The sequence below is a fragment of the Solanum verrucosum genome, unplaced genomic scaffold, assembly GCF_900185275.1.
Source record: "Solanum verrucosum unplaced genomic scaffold, falcon-dt-bn FXZP01000196.1, whole genome shotgun sequence".
Lineage (NCBI taxonomy): Eukaryota > Viridiplantae > Streptophyta > Magnoliopsida > Solanales > Solanaceae > Solanum > Solanum verrucosum.
Window position 1 is genome coordinate 1,300,365 of NW_026020420.1, and position 19,574 is coordinate 1,319,938.

At 32.3% G+C, this 19,574-nt stretch overlaps 2 protein-coding genes across 2 annotated transcripts; one reads left to right on the forward strand and one right to left on the reverse strand.

The window, feature by feature from the left end:
- Window positions 1-265: 265 nt before the first annotated feature.
- On the reverse strand, window positions 266-2,312 carry LOC125806856 (thioredoxin-like 1-1, chloroplastic). The gene is made up of 4 exons (XM_049486609.1): window positions 2,083-2,312; window positions 1,031-1,207; window positions 779-943; window positions 266-583 (listed from the first exon to the last, which is right to left on the reverse strand). The coding sequence occupies exons 1-4, from the start codon at window positions 2,224-2,226 to the stop codon at window positions 281-283; spliced, it is 789 nt and encodes a 262-aa protein (XP_049342566.1). The 5' UTR covers window positions 2,227-2,312; the 3' UTR covers window positions 266-280.
- An 8,819-nt stretch (window positions 2,313-11,131) lies between these two features.
- LOC125806848 (nonsense-mediated mRNA decay factor SMG7-like) lies at window positions 11,132-18,778 on the forward strand. Its single transcript, XM_049486600.1, has 8 exons — window positions 11,132-11,363; window positions 13,007-13,095; window positions 13,352-13,960; window positions 14,124-14,246; window positions 15,174-15,406; window positions 15,490-17,383; window positions 17,497-17,635; window positions 18,375-18,778. The coding sequence occupies exons 2-6, from the start codon at window positions 13,027-13,029 to the stop codon at window positions 17,360-17,362; spliced, it is 2,907 nt and encodes a 968-aa protein (XP_049342557.1). The 5' UTR covers window positions 11,132-11,363; window positions 13,007-13,026; the 3' UTR covers window positions 17,363-17,383; window positions 17,497-17,635; window positions 18,375-18,778.
- The last annotated feature ends 796 nt before the right edge of the window (window positions 18,779-19,574 follow it).

Here is a 19,574-nt window from a genome sequence, read left to right on the forward strand (position 1 = left end):
CGCGGCATTATGTACATAAAAAACACACTAGATAGTTGTGCATACATAACCTCTATAATACAGTTTACTGATGAATCTCATAATCATCCAAGGTGAGTCATCTTTTCGTATGGATCTCGAGCGATCCTCAACTAATGAGCTAGCTTTTAGAGATAAGTCTACCCTCCATTCCAGACGGAGGGTGTTAGAATGTCTCAGGGAATGAACTGTTGTTCCTTTATAGTCTTGAGCAATTTTCATCTCTAGCTTTTTGAGTTGCGTTAAGCCAAGGTCCAATATCTTAACAAACTTCACTCTTTGAGTCCTGTTTGGCCTTATGCGAAGTTGAAGCTAGAGGAAGAGGAAGGGGAAGTGGTAAAGGGGAGAATGTATTTGGACAAGATGAAGATGTTCTGCTTGTTTTTATCACCATAACTTCTTGTAAGGCAACAGGTACTGGTTCTTCTGTTTTTGGTGTGTAAGCAAAAGAGAGGTCCTTATTAGCTGCTAGGGCAAGTAGCTCTTTCTCCTCGAGCCCTTTAACTGGTTCGAGGCTGCAACAATCTGCACCATACTTTGTCAATGCATCTTTGAATTTTTTTATCTGCACCAGAATATCGTGGTTAGTGTTAGAATACCATTCTAGAGAGGATAAAAGGAAAAGGCATTGACAAGAAGCAAATGAATGCTTTGCTCAGATGCAAAAGATCAATTCAAAGGGAGATATTGCAGAAATTAAGAAGGAAGCAGCATATAATGTCATTAACAGATTGCGGTATAAGGTGGATCATAAACTAACCGTGGCATTGGTACAGCTAAAGCTACAAAGACGACCTTCAGCACCTCTATAGAAACGGAAAAATGGGAGAACATGTACGTTCAGCGAGTAACACATTGACTTGTGTTCCTCATAGTTCACATGCAAAAACAGCACATCCGGATTCATCTCTGCCAACTGACGTATCTGCATTTTCCAATTTCACCAAGACTAAGATCATTACTGAAATGGACAGCCAACAAAGTGTAGTATTAGACAACAAGAATTGATTACCTTTGGATGAAGGGCTTTGCAGCCTCCACAGCCAGGGGAAAGGAAATCGACAACGACTAGTTTATCCCCAGCGTTTAGAAGGGTGTCAACGAGGTCTTGAGCACCCGTCACCTCTTTCATATTCGGTTGAAGTCCTTTCTCCCACCATTTAGGAGCTTTCCTGATACCTATGCTCATCTGTTTTACGTAGCGCGATATGAAAAGGTAGAACTTTTTATATACTATAATATCAAATCTGCCAAATTTAAAAAAAGAAGAACATACTATCGAGTGAGCCAATATTAACCAATCATGCTCTAAATTCGACCAGAAAATTTCTACGCCAAAATAGTTTTACTTACTTATTGACTGATAGTTCATTCCCAAATCGGAGCAACGAAAATTAACATAAGAAAACTCACATTATTGAAATAAGGATAAGGTAGTCAGTGGTGAGTCCTAGTGGTCAATGAGATGAATTGGGAACCATGAATTCTCGTATTTAATTCCTATCAAAGGCAAAAACAGAAGGTACCCTCTTCCTATTTGTTCGAACATTATTTTGTTTAGATGGTTATTACATATAGTTTCATAATATATCATATTGAATTGTATTATTTTTATGGATACAATGTTTAGATAAATTATATATTTCTCGTTATTATATATATAAATATAAATGCTACACATCAGCCATTTGAAGTACAACAAGATAAAACTATTATAAAAATGCAGGATAAATGATAAAATATGACTTTTTGACATTCCATAACAATAGATTTAACGATATAATACGATACAATAAAATTTAAGGTACAACCAAAACAAACATTGTATTGAAACTTAACAATACAATATAATACAACATGTAACAACAATTCAAACAAGCACTAATTTATAGATTTAACTATATGATACTAACAATGAAAATAAACAGTGTGTCTTAGACTAAATACAATACAACATAACATGCAACAAACCTCCAAACAATCAGTAATTGATGGACAGAGTTATTTGATACCTATATGTACACCGTACAATATATTTAAGACAAGAAAGAAAAGAAAATGAACCTGAGCAGTAGTAGCTGCTGATTTGTGATTTCTTCTATTGAATTTCATTGGAAAAACACAAACCCCATGTTGATTATAATGATAAACATCACTAGAATTCAAAATTGATGGAAAAAATACTGCCTTGTTCAACACTTTCTCCATGGATTTTCAATTGGAACCTGAGATTGGAAATTGGGAATATGAAAAGGGTTTTTTTTCTTCAATGAAGAGTAAAGTGAAGGGGTACAAAAATAAAGGTTTGAAAAATGTGACAAATGAACAAGTGGCCTTTTAGTAGAATGGCAGTATTAACTGATTTCTTGGACGTCAAAAAAAGCTAAATTTGCGATAACGTGTCAAATGTTGAACCAAATAGGAATAGAAAAATATATATCTGGATAACAATAATAGCTCATTATAAGAGGTGTCAAATGTTCGACTAATTTGAATACGCGACCACCGCTTAGTGAAACTTCACTGGATATATTTATTATCACTGTGTAGGATCTTATTCGGAAGAAAGTATTTTCTATCGTGAATTTTTCTATACTAAGATTTGAACTTGAGTACTTTTTTTTATCTCTCATTCGGTGTTTGATGAACAACCACTTTATTGTATATATTTCCATCACTTTATAAATTTAATTATTCTCACATAAATATACATATCTCAAGCATGGGCTAATACATATTAAAAACGGTGAATGTCGAGTAATTGCTAAAATTTGGTCTAAAATTTGGCTTGTAAATGCGAAAATATTCGTGAAAAAATGGTGGGACTATACATAATATTTCACCAACTCATTACGGATGTCCTCATATAGATTTTTCAAAAAAAAAAATTCAGTTGCCCAAACGGCGCAAGATCCATGGGACTAATACACACGAAATTGGTGAAAATCGGGTAATTCATAATATTTTGCTCGTAAATGTAAAAATATGCATGAAAACAATGACAGGACTATACGTTATGCTTCTCAACTCATTACGAAGGTCCTCGTGTAGTTTTTTTAGAAAACATTTCAAATTACTCATAAATCGCATTCGAATAATGTGTTTTATTTATTGTTAGTGATCTTCAATGTAGCTCTTTGTTTTTTCCCTCAATAGCATTAACTTTTTTTTTTTTTTTTTTTTTTTTTTTAACCGTGGTTTCCGGGCGTCGCTTTGCGAACCCGACTAGCTGTACCCACCGGGTCCCGCTGTTTCAAGGCGGGTCCACCACGGTTAGTTCCACGGGGCCCTGGAGACGCGGCCGGTTTGTAATGCCTCCAGTGGCCCTGCTGGGGCTCGAACCGGCGACCTGAAGATCAATAGCATTAACTAAACTAGTAAGTAACATACGTTTTCTATCATTACACAAGAACTCCACTTTATTGCATATATTTCCACCACTTTATTAATTTAATTATTATCACATAAATTTTCATATCTCAAGCATGGCTAATGCACACGAAAAATGCCGAAAGTCAGGAAATTTCTAAAACTTGGCTCATAAATGCGAAAATATTCATGAAAAAAACGACGGGACAATACGTAATGATTCTCCAATTCATGACAGAGGTCTTCATATAGTTTTTTTGGAAAAAAAATTGGGATCCCCAAAGACATTCATGGGCTAATACACACGAAATCGATAAAAGTCGGATAATTGAGATACGAAGATTCTCAAAAAAATATGCAATCAATGTTAGTATAAAAAAGAAAAATAATTATTTTCTTGATATGATAAAAGTAATAAATAAAAGAAATAAATATTCTTTAAAAATAGTGGACAAATAAAATTAAATGGAAGAGGTAATAAAGTAATTTTAAAAATAAATAAGAAGAGACTGAAACTTACACATAAATCGCATTCTCCGAATGCGTTTTATGCCTTACTTTCTCAACTCTTTCTATTTAGGCATTTAAGAAGGGTTTTTTCAGGTTTTAAACGTCATGACCTTTTTTAAAAGATAAAATATTTATCTTTTCTTGATATTATAAAAGTAATAAATATATTTTTAAAATAGTGGACAAAGAAAATTAAACGGAAAGGGTAATTTAGTAATTTCATCAATAAATAAGATGACATAGAATTTTATTATAAAACGAATTCGCTGAATGCGATTTACACCTTTTACTCTTAACTCTTTCTATTCAAGTTAATTAGAAGGGTTTTTAAAGTTTCAACGACATGAAGGTTTTTTTAAAGATTAAATAATTATCTTTTCTTGATATTATAAAAGTAATAAATTAAATTAATTAATATATTTTTAAAAAAGTGGACAAATAAAATTAAACGGAAGGGGTAATAAAGAAATTTCAACAATAATTAAAAAGACACGGAATTTTACTCATAAATCGCATTCGTTGAATGAGTTTTATGCCTTTCATTCTCAACTCTTTCTATTTAGGTATTTGAGAAGGGTTTTTTCAAGTTTTCAACCACATGACCTTTTTTTAAAAGATAAAATAATTATCTTTTCTTGATATTATAAAAGTAATATATGAAATGAACAAATATATTTTTAAAATAGTGGACAAATAAAATCAAACGGAAGGGGTAATATAGTAATTTCAACAATAAATAAGAAGTAACAGAATTTTACCCATAAATCGCATTTGTTGAATGCGTTTTATGCCTTACTTTTTCAGCTCTTTCTATTTAGGCATTTAAGAAGAGTTTTTTCAAGTTTTAAACGTCATGACCACTTTTAAAAGATAAAATATTTATTTTTTCTTGATATTATAAAAGTAATAAATATATTTTTAAAATAGTGGACAAATAAAATTAAACGGAAGAGGTAATTTAGTAATTTCATCAATAAATAAGAAGATATAAAATTTTACTCATAAAAAGCATTCGTTGAATGCGATTTATGCCTTTCATTCTTAACTCTTTCTATTCAAGTTATTAGAAGGGTTTTTAAAGTTTCAACGACATGAGAGTTTTTTAAAAGATAAAATAATTATTTTTTATTGATATTATAAAAATAATAAATGAAATTAATTAAAAAAAATTTTAAAATGGGCAAATTAAATCAAACAGAAGGGGTAATATAGTAATTTCAACAATAAATAAGAAGAAATAGAATTTTCCTCATAAAACACATTCGCTGAATGCGATTTATGACTTTCATTCTTAACTTTTTCTATTCAAGTTTATTAGAAGGGTTTTTAAAGTTTCAACGACATGATGTTTTTTTAAAAGATAAAATAATTAACTTTTCTTGATATTATAAAAGTAATAAATGAAATTAATTAATATATTTTAAAAATAGTGGTTAAATAAAATCAAACGGAAGGGGTAATAAAGAAATTTCAACAATAAATAAGAAACACCTCATAAATTGCATTCGCTGAATGAGTTTTATGCCTTTCATTCTTAACTCTTTCTATTCAAGTTTATTAGAAAGGTTTTTAAAATTTCAACGACATGACAATTTTTTAAATGAGAAAATAATTATCTTTTCTTGATAGTATAAAAGTAATAAATTAAATTAATTAATATATTTTTAAAATAGTGGATAAATCAAATCAAATGGAAGGGGTATTATAGTAATTTCAACAATAAATAAGAAGACACAGAATTACTCATAAATCGCATTCGAGGAATGCGTTTTATGCCAGATTGACGATAACTAGTTTAAACAAGAAAATTCATAGAAATGAAAGATTGCGGAAAAAAAAATCCACAAAAAAGAGGATAGACCGAAAGAAGCTTCGGCTATGGCAAGGCAGGGAAAGGTCAGACACAGTAACACGGGAAGGTGAAAGCAGTAAGCACAGTAACACGGGAAGGTGAGAGCAGTAGGTGTGGAAATATGTCTTTATTAGATTATTGTGTACCTTTTAATGTTTTAGTTAGATTATTATTTTCTTTTTTATGTTTTTAGTTAGATTGTTGTTTTCCTTTTTATGTTTACTTTCATTCTTAACTCTTTCTATTTAGGTATCTGATAAGGGTTTTTTTAAGTTTTCAACCACATGACGATTTTTTAAAAGTAAAATAATTATCTTTTCTTGATATTATAAAAGTAATAGATGAAATGAATAAATATATTTTAAAAATAGTGGACAAATAAAATCAAACAGAAGGGGTAATATAGTAATTTCAACAATAAATAAGAAGTAACTGAATTTTACTCATAAATCGCATTCGCTGAATTCGTTATATGTCTTTCTTTCTCAGCTCTTTCTATTTAGGTGTTTGAGAAGGGTTTTTCATGTTTTCAACAATATGACATTTTAAAAAAATATTAAATATTTATCTTTTCTTGATATTATAAAAGTAAAAAATAAAATTAATAAATATATTTTTAAAATAGTGAACAAATAAAATTAAACGGAAGTGGTAATTTAGTGATTTATCAATAAACAAGAAGACATAGAATTTTAATCATAAAACACATTCGCTGAATGCGATTTATGCCTTTCATTCTTAACACTTTCTATTCAACCTTATTAGAAGGGTTTTTTAAATTTCAACGACATGACATTTTTTTAAAATAGAAAATAATTTTTTTTTTCTTGATACTATAAAAGTAATAAATGAAATTAATTAATATATTTTTAAAATAGTGGACAAATAAAATCAAACGGAAGGGGTAATATAGTAATTTCAACAATAAATAAAAAGACACAGAATTACTCATAAATCGCATTTGCGAAATTCGTTTTATGCCAGACTAACGATAACTAGTTTAAACAAGAAAATTCATAGAAATGAAAGATTGCACAAAAAAAAAACCACAAAAAAGAGGACAAATCATAAGAAGATCCGGCGATGGCAAGGCAGGGCAAGGTCCGACACAGTAACACGAGAAGGTGAGAGCAGTAAATGTGGAAATATGGGAAGGTGAGAGCAGTAAGTGTGAAAATATGTCTTTATTAAATTATCGTGTACGTTTTAATGTTTTAGTTAGATTATTATTTTCTTTTTTATGTTTTTAGTTAGATTGTTGTTTTCCTTTTTATGTTTACTTTCATTCTCAGCTCTTTCTATTTGAATATTTGAGAAGGGATTTTTCATGTTATCAACGACATGACGATATTTTAAAAGATAAAATATTTATCTTTTCTTGATATTATAAAAGTAATAAATAAAATCAATAAATATATTTTTTAAATTGTGGATAAATAAAATTAAACGAAATGGGTAATTTAGTAATTTAATCAATAAATAAGATGACATAGAATTTCACTAATAAAACGCATTCACTGAATACGATTTATGCATTTCATTTTTAACTCTTTCTATTCAAGTTTATTAGAAGGTTTTTCAAGTTTCAACGACATGACAGTTTTTTAAAAGATAAAATAATTATATTTTCTTGATATTATAAAAGTAATAAATGAAATTAATTAATATATTTCTAAAATAGTGGACAAATAAAATCAAACGTAAGGGCTATTATAGTAATTTCAACAATAGATAAGAAGACACAAAATTTTACTCATAAAACGCAATTGCTGCGATTTATTCCTTCCATTCTTAACTTTTTCCATTCAATTTTATTAGAAGAGTTTTAAAGTTTCAACGACATGATCGTTTTTTAAAATATAAAATAATTATTTTTTCTTGATATTAATAAAGTAATAAATGAAATAAATTAATAAACTTTAAAAATAGTGGACAAATAATATCAAACGGAAGGGATAATAAAGAAATTTCAACTATAAATAAGAAGACACAAAATTTATTCATAAATCTCATTCGCTAAATGCGTTTATGCCTTTCATTCTCAGCTCTTTCTATTTAGGTATCTGAGAAGGGTTTTTTCAAGTTTTCAACCACATGACCATTTTTTAAAAGATAAAATAATTATCTTTTCTTGATATTATAAAAGTAATAGATGAAATGAATAAATATATTTTAAAAATAGTGGACAAATAAAATCAAACAGAAGGGGTAATATAGTAATTTCAACAATAAATAAGAATTAACAGAATTTTACTCATAAATCGCATTTGCTGAATGCGTTATATGCCTTTCTTTCTCAGCTCTTTCTATTTAGGTATTTGAGAAGGGTTTTTCGTGTTTTCAATGATATGACGTTTTTTTAAAAGATAAAATATTTATCTTTTCTTGATATTATAAAAGTAAAAAATAAAATTAATAAATATATTTTAAAAATAGTGGACAAATAAAATTAAACGGAAGGGGTAATTTAGTAATTTCATCAATAAATAAGAAGACATAGAATTTTAGTCATAAAACGCACTCGCTGAATGCGATTTATGCCTTTCATTCTTAACACTTTCTATTCAACCTTATTAGAAGGGTTTTTAAAATTTCAACGACATGACATTTTTTTAAAATAGAAAATAATTATCTTTTCTTCATATTATAAAAGTAATAAATGAAATTAATTAATATATTTTTAAAATAGTGGACAAATAAAATCAAACGGACGGGGTAATATAGTAATTTCAACAATAAATAAGAAGACACAGAATTACTCATAAATCGCATTCGCGAAATGCGTTTTATGCCAGATTGACGATAACTAGTTTAAACAAGAAAATTCATAGAAATGAAAGATTGCACAAAAAAAAACCCATAAAAAAGAGGACAAACCGAAAGAAGCTCCGGCGATGGCAAGGCAGGGCAAGGTTCGACACAGTAACACGGAAAGGTGAGAGCAGTAAGCACAGTAACACGGGAATGTGAGTACAGTAGGTGTGAAAATATGGGACGGTGAGAGTAGTAAGTGTGGAAATATGTCTTTATTAGATTATTGTGTACCTTTTAATGTTTTAGTTAAATTATTATTTTCTTTTTTATGTTTTTAGTTAGATTGTTGTTTTCCATTTTATGTTTACTTTCATTCTCAGCTCTTTCTATTTAGATATTTGAGAAGAGATTTTCAAGTTTTCAACCACATGACGGTCTTTTAAAAGATAAAATAATTATCTTTTCTTGATACTATAAAAGTAATAAACGAAATTAATAAATATATATTTAAAATTGTGGACAAATAAAATCAAACGGAATGGGTAATTTAGTAATTTCATCAATAAATATGAAGACATAGAATTTTACTCAGAAAACACATTCACTGAATACGATTTATGCATTTCATTTTTAACTCTTTCTATTCAAGTTTATTAGAAGGCTTTTTAAAGTTTCAACGACATGACAGATTTTTAAAAGATAAAATAATTATCTTTTCTTGATACTATAAAAGTAATAAATGAAAAAAATTAATATATTTTTAAAATAGTGGACAAATAAAATCAAACAGAAGGGCTATTATAGTAATTTCAACAACAAACAAGAAAACACAAAATTTTACTCATAAAACGCATTCGCTGAATGCGATTTATTTCTTTCATTCTTAACTCTTTCCATTCAAGTTTATTAGAAGAGTTTTTAAAGTTTCAACGACATGATCGTTTTTTAAAATATAAAATAATTATTTTTTCTTGATATTATAAAAGTAATAAATGAAATAAATAAATATATTTTAAAAATAGTGGACAAATAAAATCAAACGGAAGGGGTAATAAAGAAATTTCAACTATAAATAAGAAGACACAAAATTTTATTCATAAATCTCATTCGCTGAATGCGTTTTATGCCTTTCATTCTCAGTTCTTTCTATTTAGGTATCTGAGAAGGGTTTTTCATGTTTTCAACCACATGACATTTTTTAAATGATAAAATATTTATCTTTTCTTGATATCATAAAAGTAATAAATGAAATAAATAAATATATTTTACAAATAGTGGACAAATAAAATTAAACGGATGAGGTAATATATTAATTTCAACAACAAATAAGAAAACACATAATTTTATTCATAACTCGCATTCGCCAAATGCGTTTTATGCATTTTTCATTCCAAGCCTTTTCTATTTAGATATCTTAGAATGGTTTTTTAAAGTAATCAACGACATGACGGTTGTTTAAAAGATAAAATAATTATCTTTTCTTGATATTATAAAAGTAATAAATGAAATTAATAAATATATTTTAAAAATATTGGACAACAAAAATCGATCGAAAGGGGTAATATAGTAATTTCAATAATAAATAAGAATACACATAATTTTACTCATAAATCACATTCGCTGAATGCGTTTCATAACTTTCATTCTCAGCTCTTTCTATTTAGGTGTTTGAGAAAGATTTTTCATGTTTTCAACGACATTATATTTTCTCAAAAGATAAAAATTTATCTTTTATTGATATTATAATAGTAATAAATGAAATAAATAAATATATTCCTAGAATTTTGCTCGTAAAAGATAATTTTGCTTATTATTTCCGTTTTTCTCACAATTCCAAGGCACCTATTCGTGAGAAAAATGGTGGGACTATACGTAATGCTTCTCCAACTCATTACGGAGGTCCTCATATAGTTTTTTCAGAAAAAAATTCGGGGTGCCCCAAGGGCGTCAAATTCATGGACTTATACACATGAAATCGGTGAAAGTCGGGTAATTCCTATAATTTTGAGAATTAAAAATATGAAATATTACTACTAACTAACAATTTCATTCTTGTTCCTCAATCGAAAATCATCACATGCTTAACTAATAAATTTGCAAGATTATATATATATTTTTTTGTTTGCAAATGCAAGATTGCATACTTACTGATAATAAAAGGACAAGTATTGATATTACATTTTTGGATAACTTTAAAAGAATTACTTCATGCTCATGAATTCTTAATTCAATATGTTGGAAAAATCATATCTGCTAAAACTATTACTACTAGAATAACTTTTAAATAAGCTAAAGGTATAAGATGAAATTGTGAATAATCAGATCAAATATGTTTCTCAAAAAAGTTCAGAGTTTAATCAGATTTTTTATTTTTTTATTGAACGAAATCTGTTCAGAAAAATATTTCTCAAGTTAAATCATATGTTATATCAATCATAAATTTAAACATGTAATTTATAGATACAATGATATAAAATGTTTAATTTCAATAAAAAAATTCAATCAGACACTTAATGACGGACCGATGTATATATAAGTACTAACCAAAAAAATAAAGAAGACGAAATTGGGCTTAGATAGAGAGTCGTAGAGTCCTAAGCCATCTAGATGAATTGTTAGTTAAATAAATAAATAAATAAAAAGTCTTCTATACTTCTCCTCCTCTTCTTCCTCCTCATTCTTCATTAATTGGCGCTTCTCAATAGCCCTAAATTTTCGAAACCCTAGTTGTTCCTCTTCACCTTTATAGCTAAAATACGTATACATACACATAATACATAGGGTATATCTGTTGATTGAAAGAATCGAGGTGATTTGAGGGAGATCTGAGGATTTCCCTGGATCTGTTCTGGGGATTTTGGTAAGTTTTTTCGAAATTTATGGTTCGTATTGTTTTATTGGTTAATATTCATGATCGAATTGGATTTTGATTGATGTTTCAATTTTTTGTTATGTAATTAGGGCGTTGACGATTTTTTTTGATATTTTAGCGGTGATATTTATGGGTTTATTTGCTTGTTGTATCGGAATGTTTTTGTTTGGGTTGTATTGTTGATGTAATCCTAGGAAAATCAGGTATATGGGTTGATTTTTTTTGGTGTATTTGGAAAAATATAGTCTTGTTTATAGGTCTTGCTGCCAAGATAGATGAAGGTAGTCAAGCCCCTAGGGCTTTTGGTCTAGTATTGAGAACTCAACAGATGACGTGTGGGTTAGGTGCGAAAAACCTGTTATTTAAGTGGAGATGGGTAGGGGGGTGGATTCCACATGTTTGTTATATTGTTGATGGAATCTTGGCAAAATCAGGTAGATGTGTTGTTTTTTGGGTGTATTTGGAAGAATATAGTCCTGTTCATAGGCCTTGCTGCCAAGATAGAAGAAGGCAGTCAAGCCCCTAAGGTTTTGGTTTAGTGGTGAGAGCGCAACATAAAAGCTGGCTATTTATGTGGAGAAGGGTAGACCTGGTTGTCGTGTCTGTTCAGCTAGTATATGGATATTTTAGGATTGTGGTTTTGTATCTACTCAAGAGAAGATTTGTCGTTCTTTCTTCCTTTTAAAGAAGTCATTAATTGCAGCGTATATCTGTTATGGCCATCTAAATATCATTGTTAGTTTGTTGAGGGTTAATCTGCGTTTAACTTATCTACATTAAGAAGAAAAACCAATTGTTGACCATTTTGAAAACCTTTGGCGATTGGGGATTTTCTGAATTCCATTTTTTTGTTATACTTCTGATGGAATCATTGGAAAATCAGGTGTATGAGTTGTTCTTTGGGTGTATGTAGAAAAATGTAGTCTTGTTTATAGGTCTTGCTGCGAATATAGAGGAAGGTTGTCAAGTCCCCAGGGTTTTGGGCTAGTGGTGAGAGCGCAACAGATGATATGTGGGTTATGCGCAAAAACTTTTTTTTTGATTGGTGATATTCATGAGAATTGAAATTTGATTGACGTTGCAAGTTTTTGTTATTTAATTTGGGCGTTGACGATATTTTAGTACTTTCTTTTGCGGTGACATTAATGGGGTTATTGTCTTATTGTATTTGGACTTTTTTTTGGGTTGTATTGTTGATGGAATCTTAGGAAAATCAGGTATATGGGTTGTTTTTTTTGGGTAGAGTGCTACACCTAGTTGTCGTATCTGTTCAGCTAGTATATGGATATTTTTGGATTGTGGTTTTGTATCTACTTGGAGAAGACTTGTTGTTTTTTAATTCCTTTTAAAGAAGTCATTAATTGCAGTGTGTATATGTTATGGCCATCTAAATATCATTGTTAGCTTGTTGAGGGTTAATCTGCCTTTAAATTATCTACATTAAGAAGAAAAACCGACTGTTGACCATTTTGAAACCCTTTCTGCATTGTGCATTGCCTAGATTCATTTCCGAGTTCTATTCTCGTTTGTACAATGTATCCTTCTTTAATGTGTGTGATTGCATATCTAATTTTACTCTTTTGTTTTCATAATTTCCCTTCTTGATATCTGATTGTGCTATGGTGCCGCAGACTGGATAGATTGATGAATAATGGCCATTCAGATGGATAACAGTTTAGATCATTCGTCACGGGAACGCGTTCAGCGGCTTTTCAACAAGGTCGGTATTTGCTGTATCGCCTCATTGCTTTACCATTTGAATTATGGATATCTAGAATGATTTATCATAATACCAAAAGATAGTGAGTATATTACTGACTCACATACATAGTTTAGGTTAAAAACTTTTATTGACCTGCCCAAGCTCTTGTTGTATGTGCAGGTTCAGTGAGTTGTATTCATTTAATGCTTAGAGATAGTAATATGTATCTTCTTGTTTGGAACATGTAATTGACATTTTCATTGATTTTGTTAAGAATGTGGAGCTGGATAACAAGCGTAGGAAAGCAGCACAAGCTAGAGTATCTTCTGACCCAAACACATGGCAACAAATGCGTGAAAACTATGAAGCTATCATCCTTGAGGATCATGCTTTTTCTGAACAACATGAAATAGAGTACGCCTTGTGGCAGTTGCATTATAGAAGAATTGAAGAACTGCGTGCACGCTTCAATGCTGCAATAGCTTCAAGTGGATCAACCTCTCAGACTGGGAAAGGTCCACCTCGTAACGGTCCGGATAACATCTCAAAGATCCGCACGCAGTTCAAGACTTTTCTGTCAGAAGCGACTGGCTTTTATCATGATTTGATGGTGAAAGTCAGAGCAAAGTATGGCCTGACAGTAGGAGGTTTCTCTGATGATCCAGGGGATCAGATTCCTTCTTCTAATGAAGCTAATAAGTCTATTGAGGTGAAGAAAGGCTTGATATCCTGCCATCGTTGTTTGATTTATCTGGGTGATCTTGCTCGGTACAGAGGCTTATATGGTGAGGGTGACTCTAAAGCTCGTGACCTTGCAGCAGCATCAAGTTATTACACGCAAGCTTCTTCACTGTGGCCATCAAGCGGCAATCCTCATCATCAGGTATCTTTTTTTTTATTGGTTTTGTTCTGAATGATCATTGAGAAATCTTTTCTACTGTTGGAGGGTTGGAGTGAAGAGAATAGTGATCAATAACTGATCATTGATTAATCTTTCTATGCGACAGATATCTTATGTAAAAATTGCTGATTCTGTTTTTTCTCAGCTTGCAATATTGGCCTCCTATTCCAGTGATGAGTTGGTGGCGATCTATCGGTATTTTCGTAGTCTTGCAGTAGAGAATCCTTTTACGACTGCAAGGGACAACCTGATCATTGCATTTGAGAAGGTAAACAACTTATTTAAAGTCTCCTGCGAAAAGCGACTGGACAAGTATGCCAATGATTGTTCCTGTTAATGTAGACAATTTCATGTCATGTGTAGAGAACCTTGTTGTGTAGGTTCTCTATATATTTGGTTATCACTTATATAGGGTTCCCACACAATTATTAAACCTTTACTTTGTTTTGAGAAAAAAAGAATACATGCCAATACTTGTGTGTATTTTTATGCACGCCTATATTTGGAACCCTATTATTGTTAGTGTTATCATTATCAATAATTGTTGTATGCTTAATCTATACAGTTTTGTTTATTTTTATGAAGATGCCTTATATTTGTGAATTTTCTCCTGACCTTGGTTCTGTGGTTGCTTATGTTTTTCCCCTTCCCTTTGTCCCTTTTCCTGACGTGTACTAAGTAGCTTCATCATGCTTCTTGTGTCATGGAAGAGTAATTACTTACCCAATCCAAGATAATTTACTTGTCAATTAGTCTTTTGGGGTGATAAAATCTACTTCTGTGGATTGGTAAAATGAAAAAGAAATATGAATTACTGTATTATTTAGAGAGAAGAATGACATAGAACATAGGTGTAGCTCATGTTAAGCAGTATCATTATGAACTGATTTTTTAAAGCAAAATACACCTAAAATACTATTTGTAGGAAGTTCTTGAGATCTTGTAGTGGAACTTTGATTTCCATCTTTCAGTTGTGCTGGGAGTGTGGAACTTCAATTTGCACCTTTTTCCTTTGGTTTGTCAATGAATGATCAAGATGTGATTATCTAGTATATATTTTGTAAGTGTTCAAGTTCTGCCCAAAAGAGACTTTCTTGTAGAAGTTTCTGGGCATGTTTTCTTTCCGTTTGGACTGTTCTGTTGCAATGGGCTATGTGGATGGTCCTAGTGTTAATTGATTTCTCTGTTATGGCAGAATCGTCAATTTTTCAACCAGCTGCCAGGGGATGCTAAGGCTTCGTCTATCAAAGTAACTCCTTCCCGAACAACTGGTAAAGGACGAGGTAAATATGAAACGAGGCCGTCTCTGAAAGATGGAAAGGTTGAAGCAAATTTACCAAAGGAAAAAGCTTCAAGTACATCTGAAATCTTCAAAACCTTTAGCACAGGGTATGTTCGGTTGAATGGCATTCTCTTCACGCGCACTAGGTATGTTCCTGTCTAATGAATAATATGATATTGACGATAACATAACTAAGTAATGACACTATCTTCTTATCATCTTTACTCAGCTTGGAGACTTTTGATGAAGTGTTGTCGATGGTTAAGAATGATCTGCTTGAGCTTCTCTCTTCTGGGTCTGATGAGAAGTATAGTTTTGGTTCAAGTGCTGCTGACTGCAGACTGGCAATTGTCAGGCTCGTGGCCATCTTAATATTCACCATCCATAATGTGATTAGGGAAAGTGATAATCAGTCATATGCTGAGATTCTACAAAGATCAGTTCTTCTGCAGAAGGCATTTACTGCTGCTTTTGAGTTCATGGGTCATGTGGTTGAGAGATGTATCCAATTAAGTGATCCCTCATCAAGCTTCTTATTGCCTGGTATTTTGGTTTTCGTAGAATGGTTGGCGTGCCATCAAGATATTGCACTTGGTAATGAATCAGAGGAAAAACAAGCTCGGGCTAGATCCTATTTCTGGAAGAACTGTATCAGTTTCTTTAATAAGCTAATGTCAACTGGGTCTAAGTTTGTCGATGAAGATGAAGATGAAACATGCTTTTTCAATATGAGCAGGTATGATGAAGGTGAGACTGGTAATCGTCTTGCATTGCCGGAAGACTTTGAACTCAGAGGATTTGTTCCTCTTCTTCCAGCACAGCTTATCCTTGACTTCTCAAGGAAACGTTCTTTTGGTGGTGATAGTGTAAGTAAAGAGAAGAAGTGCCGTCTTCAGAGGACGATTGCAGCTGGAAAGGTTCTTGCTACTGTGGTCCGGGTTGGAGAAGAGGGAATATATTTTGACACCAGGGGAAAGAAATTTATCATTGGTATTGAGCCCCAAACTTCTGATAATTATCTACTTAATGGCTTAAATGAAGTTACCAAATTAAGTGGTATTGAACTGGAAAGTCCAGATGCTGGACAGTTGACTGTGGGAGATCTTTTGCCGAAGCAGCAATTGTATGTGGAATGTGAAGAAGAAGACGAAGTTATTGTTTTTAAGCCATCAGTGATGGAAAAACCTAATGACATCTCTTCAAGTACTATGACCTCAGCGGTTCCTGTATCTGGTATTAGTGTTGTCAATGCTTCTTCTGGTGCTAGCATGGAGTGTGTTGATACATGTTGTGAGATGGGGCCATATCCATCTGCACTCGATGGATTGAGGTTGCAGAATGCTTGGAGTACTACAAGGATGCCAACAAGCATTTCTCTTACCAATACCCAGTATATGCAGCCAATCCAACCAAGTACTTCAATGTGGTCTGTAGGGCAAGGTGCTTTTATGAATGGATTGGGTGGCTTGAGCTTGACAGGAAATGGGCTAACGACAGAAGCTGAGTTGCTAAATCATCCAGAAATGGTGTCACCTGCAGCAGCACATTCAGCTCCTTTGCCGCAGTCTGTGAAGTTTAGCACTGCAAATAATATTCACTTCCAGGTTCCTGAGGCTGCTATGTCATCTACCTTCAGTTCACTTGCACCCTCTGTAGCTTTTTCCGATAGCATGTCAATGAAATCTTTAGCAATTACTCCGACAGGAATGAAGAAAAATCCAGTGTGCCGACCTGGTAGGCATCTGGGTCCACCTCCAGGGTTTGGTTCTGTTTCTTCCAAAGTAGATGACTCTTCATTTGCCTTGCCGCTTAAAAATGAAAATAACTCCATTCCTCGTATGGATGATTATAGCTGGTTGAATGGATATCAGTTACCTTCAGCACATCAGAGCATTGTTTACAATAACTCGGACAATCATTCAGCTCAACCACATCACTCTGTAAGCAACAGTGGCTTAGTCGGGATTAGCTTTCCTTTCCCTGGGAAGCAGGTGCCCTCTCTGCACATGCAGTCAGATATCCAGAAAGCAAATAACCAATCTGTTGGATTGCCTCAGCAGTATCAAGGACAGTCCCTGTGGCAAGATCGTTTCTTTGTGTGACGTGGATAGGGAGACTAGATGGTGAAGTGCATCTTACTTATTCTTTTAATTTATGAAGTTACTTGAAACAAATTTGTGTTCTTCAATATACCACAGTATACATTCTCTCAATTGTGTTTCCCAATGCTGTACAGGTTAACAATTACTGGGGAGAATGACCACTAGCCTGTTGCTACAAAGTTCAACCATCATATTGCAGTGTGGCCAAGGTTATTATGTTTTTGTTGCAGCATGAATGGTCTTGGATAGTTGCTGGCACTTGCTATTGAGCAGGTATTGTCCACTACCTTATCTCCCTGTTTCTCTCCCCCTTCTGGTTACTTCTTGACCTGGTGAGTTATTGTTCTTATAGTCCAAAAGACCAAAACAATCATACTTGAGTGGATAAGACAGGGTCCTCCATCTAACTTTCCATACATACGAAGATGTTCCAGCTATCAATTGGCTGCATGTCAATGATTAGGCAGTATGGGTCACATGTCAAGCATGAGCTAATGGCTCCATATCTTTCCCCTCTCTCCCCTTTTCATTTCTCTCTCTTGATTATGCGGGACATACTCAAAACAAACAAAAGATTGGTTCTTTCTGGACAGATCTCTGTTGGACACCTCTCCACCCCCTTTTCTTTTCTTCTAAGATCATTTATTTATTATAACGTACTACACACTTGCCTATACCATGTCTCAGTTGTCTCACACTGGCCCGGTTTCTAGTGGCAGTTTTCCTGTTATTCCTCGGGGAGTCTGGGTAATGAATAGTTAGATCTGGATGCCTGCATTTCTTTCCTTCTGAACTTAGAGGAATTGGGGATAAAATAGCAGTGCTTCCGTAATATGTTTCACTTGTCTGCGTTTTAACTTGCCCAATTCCAATGTCTGCTTAGACTTTTTCCTCCCTCTTGTCAGTGTCAATTTATCGGAAGACTTCTATGTCAAGTTTTCCTATGCTTACAAATGTAGTAATTTTCTGTTATCACCTTAACCACTAAAGTCTGTGGGTTTGGTTGGTGCAGCTTGTGCCAAGCTATTCAAACTGGTTGAGTAGAGACCGAGGTCAGTAGGTGCAAGAATTTGGGAGCTTTGAATTAAGAAACCTTGTCTTGGTTGGATTGATAATTGTACGGCTGAGGGATCAGGCTTTGGTGGATATCTGTTTAGAGCAGAAGCAACAGTAAATCTACCATGGTTTATAAATGATCTCGACAAAAAGAGTTCTGCTACTTGTCATTATGATCAACTTTCTACAATACACAATTAAGGTAGATATCTTGGCAGTTCCATATCTGCCTTGTGTGAAGTTCCGAGAGTATTTTGCGTAAAGATCATGGAGAAGGATTTGTTATCGTTGGAGTACTTTGTGGTTGTTAGTTGGAAATAAGTATAGCCTATGGCTATCTCAACCTTTTTCTTTTGATGGCAACAATTGTCTTGTTATGTTTGTTCTGTTGGACAATGTGCTGGATTGTTCTTGTTACTGTTTCTGTCGTTGGATTATTAAATAATGTTTTGTCATCTTGATGTTGTTAGTTCTTTTGGTGACATGATGCCTGATAAATCTTGCTATTACAAATATCATTTCCCATGTTTGTTTCAGAACGTTTGGAATGATAATTTGATTTAAAATTTTATACCGGTTTTTGCTAATATGCGGTATCAACGCAAATCTCAAATTTTATTGACAATGAGCTCTAGAGCTCGTTTGGATGAGTTTATAGCTTATGACTTGTAAGTCACAAGTGTGGAATCTTTAACTTTTAGTTTAGTACCTTATTTTTGTTATTTTAACTTCGAAAAAAGTGCGTCAAAAGCGTTTTTAAAAGTTTATCTAAATATTTTAAAAGTGTTTATAAGCTATTTACTTAAAAACATCTAAAATAAGTTGATTCGTTAAGGCAAGTGGAGGATTCATAATGACTTTAGCTAGTGAGGTTGAATCCTGGTTGATGAATATTATATAGACAAAATCAAAATCAGTCATCAAGAAATGTAATAAGAAGGGAACTAACAAATACGTGGATGAATGTAAGCAATATTAATATCTGAATTTGGATGATTAACTGAAATTATCTTATTTATATAACTAAGGTTGATATATGTACCCTCACTTATAAGAATTTTGAACAACATAATTAAATAGAACAAAAACAAACTATTCCACCATAACTTTTCCTTCTAATAGCTTCTAATAGGTCTTATGTGACGCGAATTTGAAT

Excerpts from the sequence above, each read along its gene's own strand:
- LOC125806856 (XM_049486609.1), bottom strand. The coding sequence starts at position 2,226 with ATGGAGAAAGTGTTGAACAAGGCAGTATTTTTTCCATCAATTTTGAAT. Across the intron at positions 1,208-2,082 it reads CAGCAGCTACTACTGCTCAG|ATGAGCATAGGTATCAGGAA; the intron begins GTTCATTTTCTT and ends TACGTAAAACAG. Across the intron at positions 584-778 it reads TTAGCTGTACCAATGCCACG|ATAAAAAAATTCAAAGATGC; the intron begins GTTAGTTTATGA and ends ATTCTGGTGCAG.
- LOC125806848 (XM_049486600.1), top strand. The coding sequence starts at position 13,027 with ATGGCCATTCAGATGGATAACAGTTTAGATCATTCGTCACGGGAACGC. Across the intron at positions 14,247-15,173 it reads TGATCATTGCATTTGAGAAG|AATCGTCAATTTTTCAACCA; the intron begins GTAAACAACTTA and ends CTGTTATGGCAG. Across the intron at positions 15,407-15,489 it reads ATTCTCTTCACGCGCACTAG|CTTGGAGACTTTTGATGAAG; the intron begins GTATGTTCCTGT and ends ATCTTTACTCAG.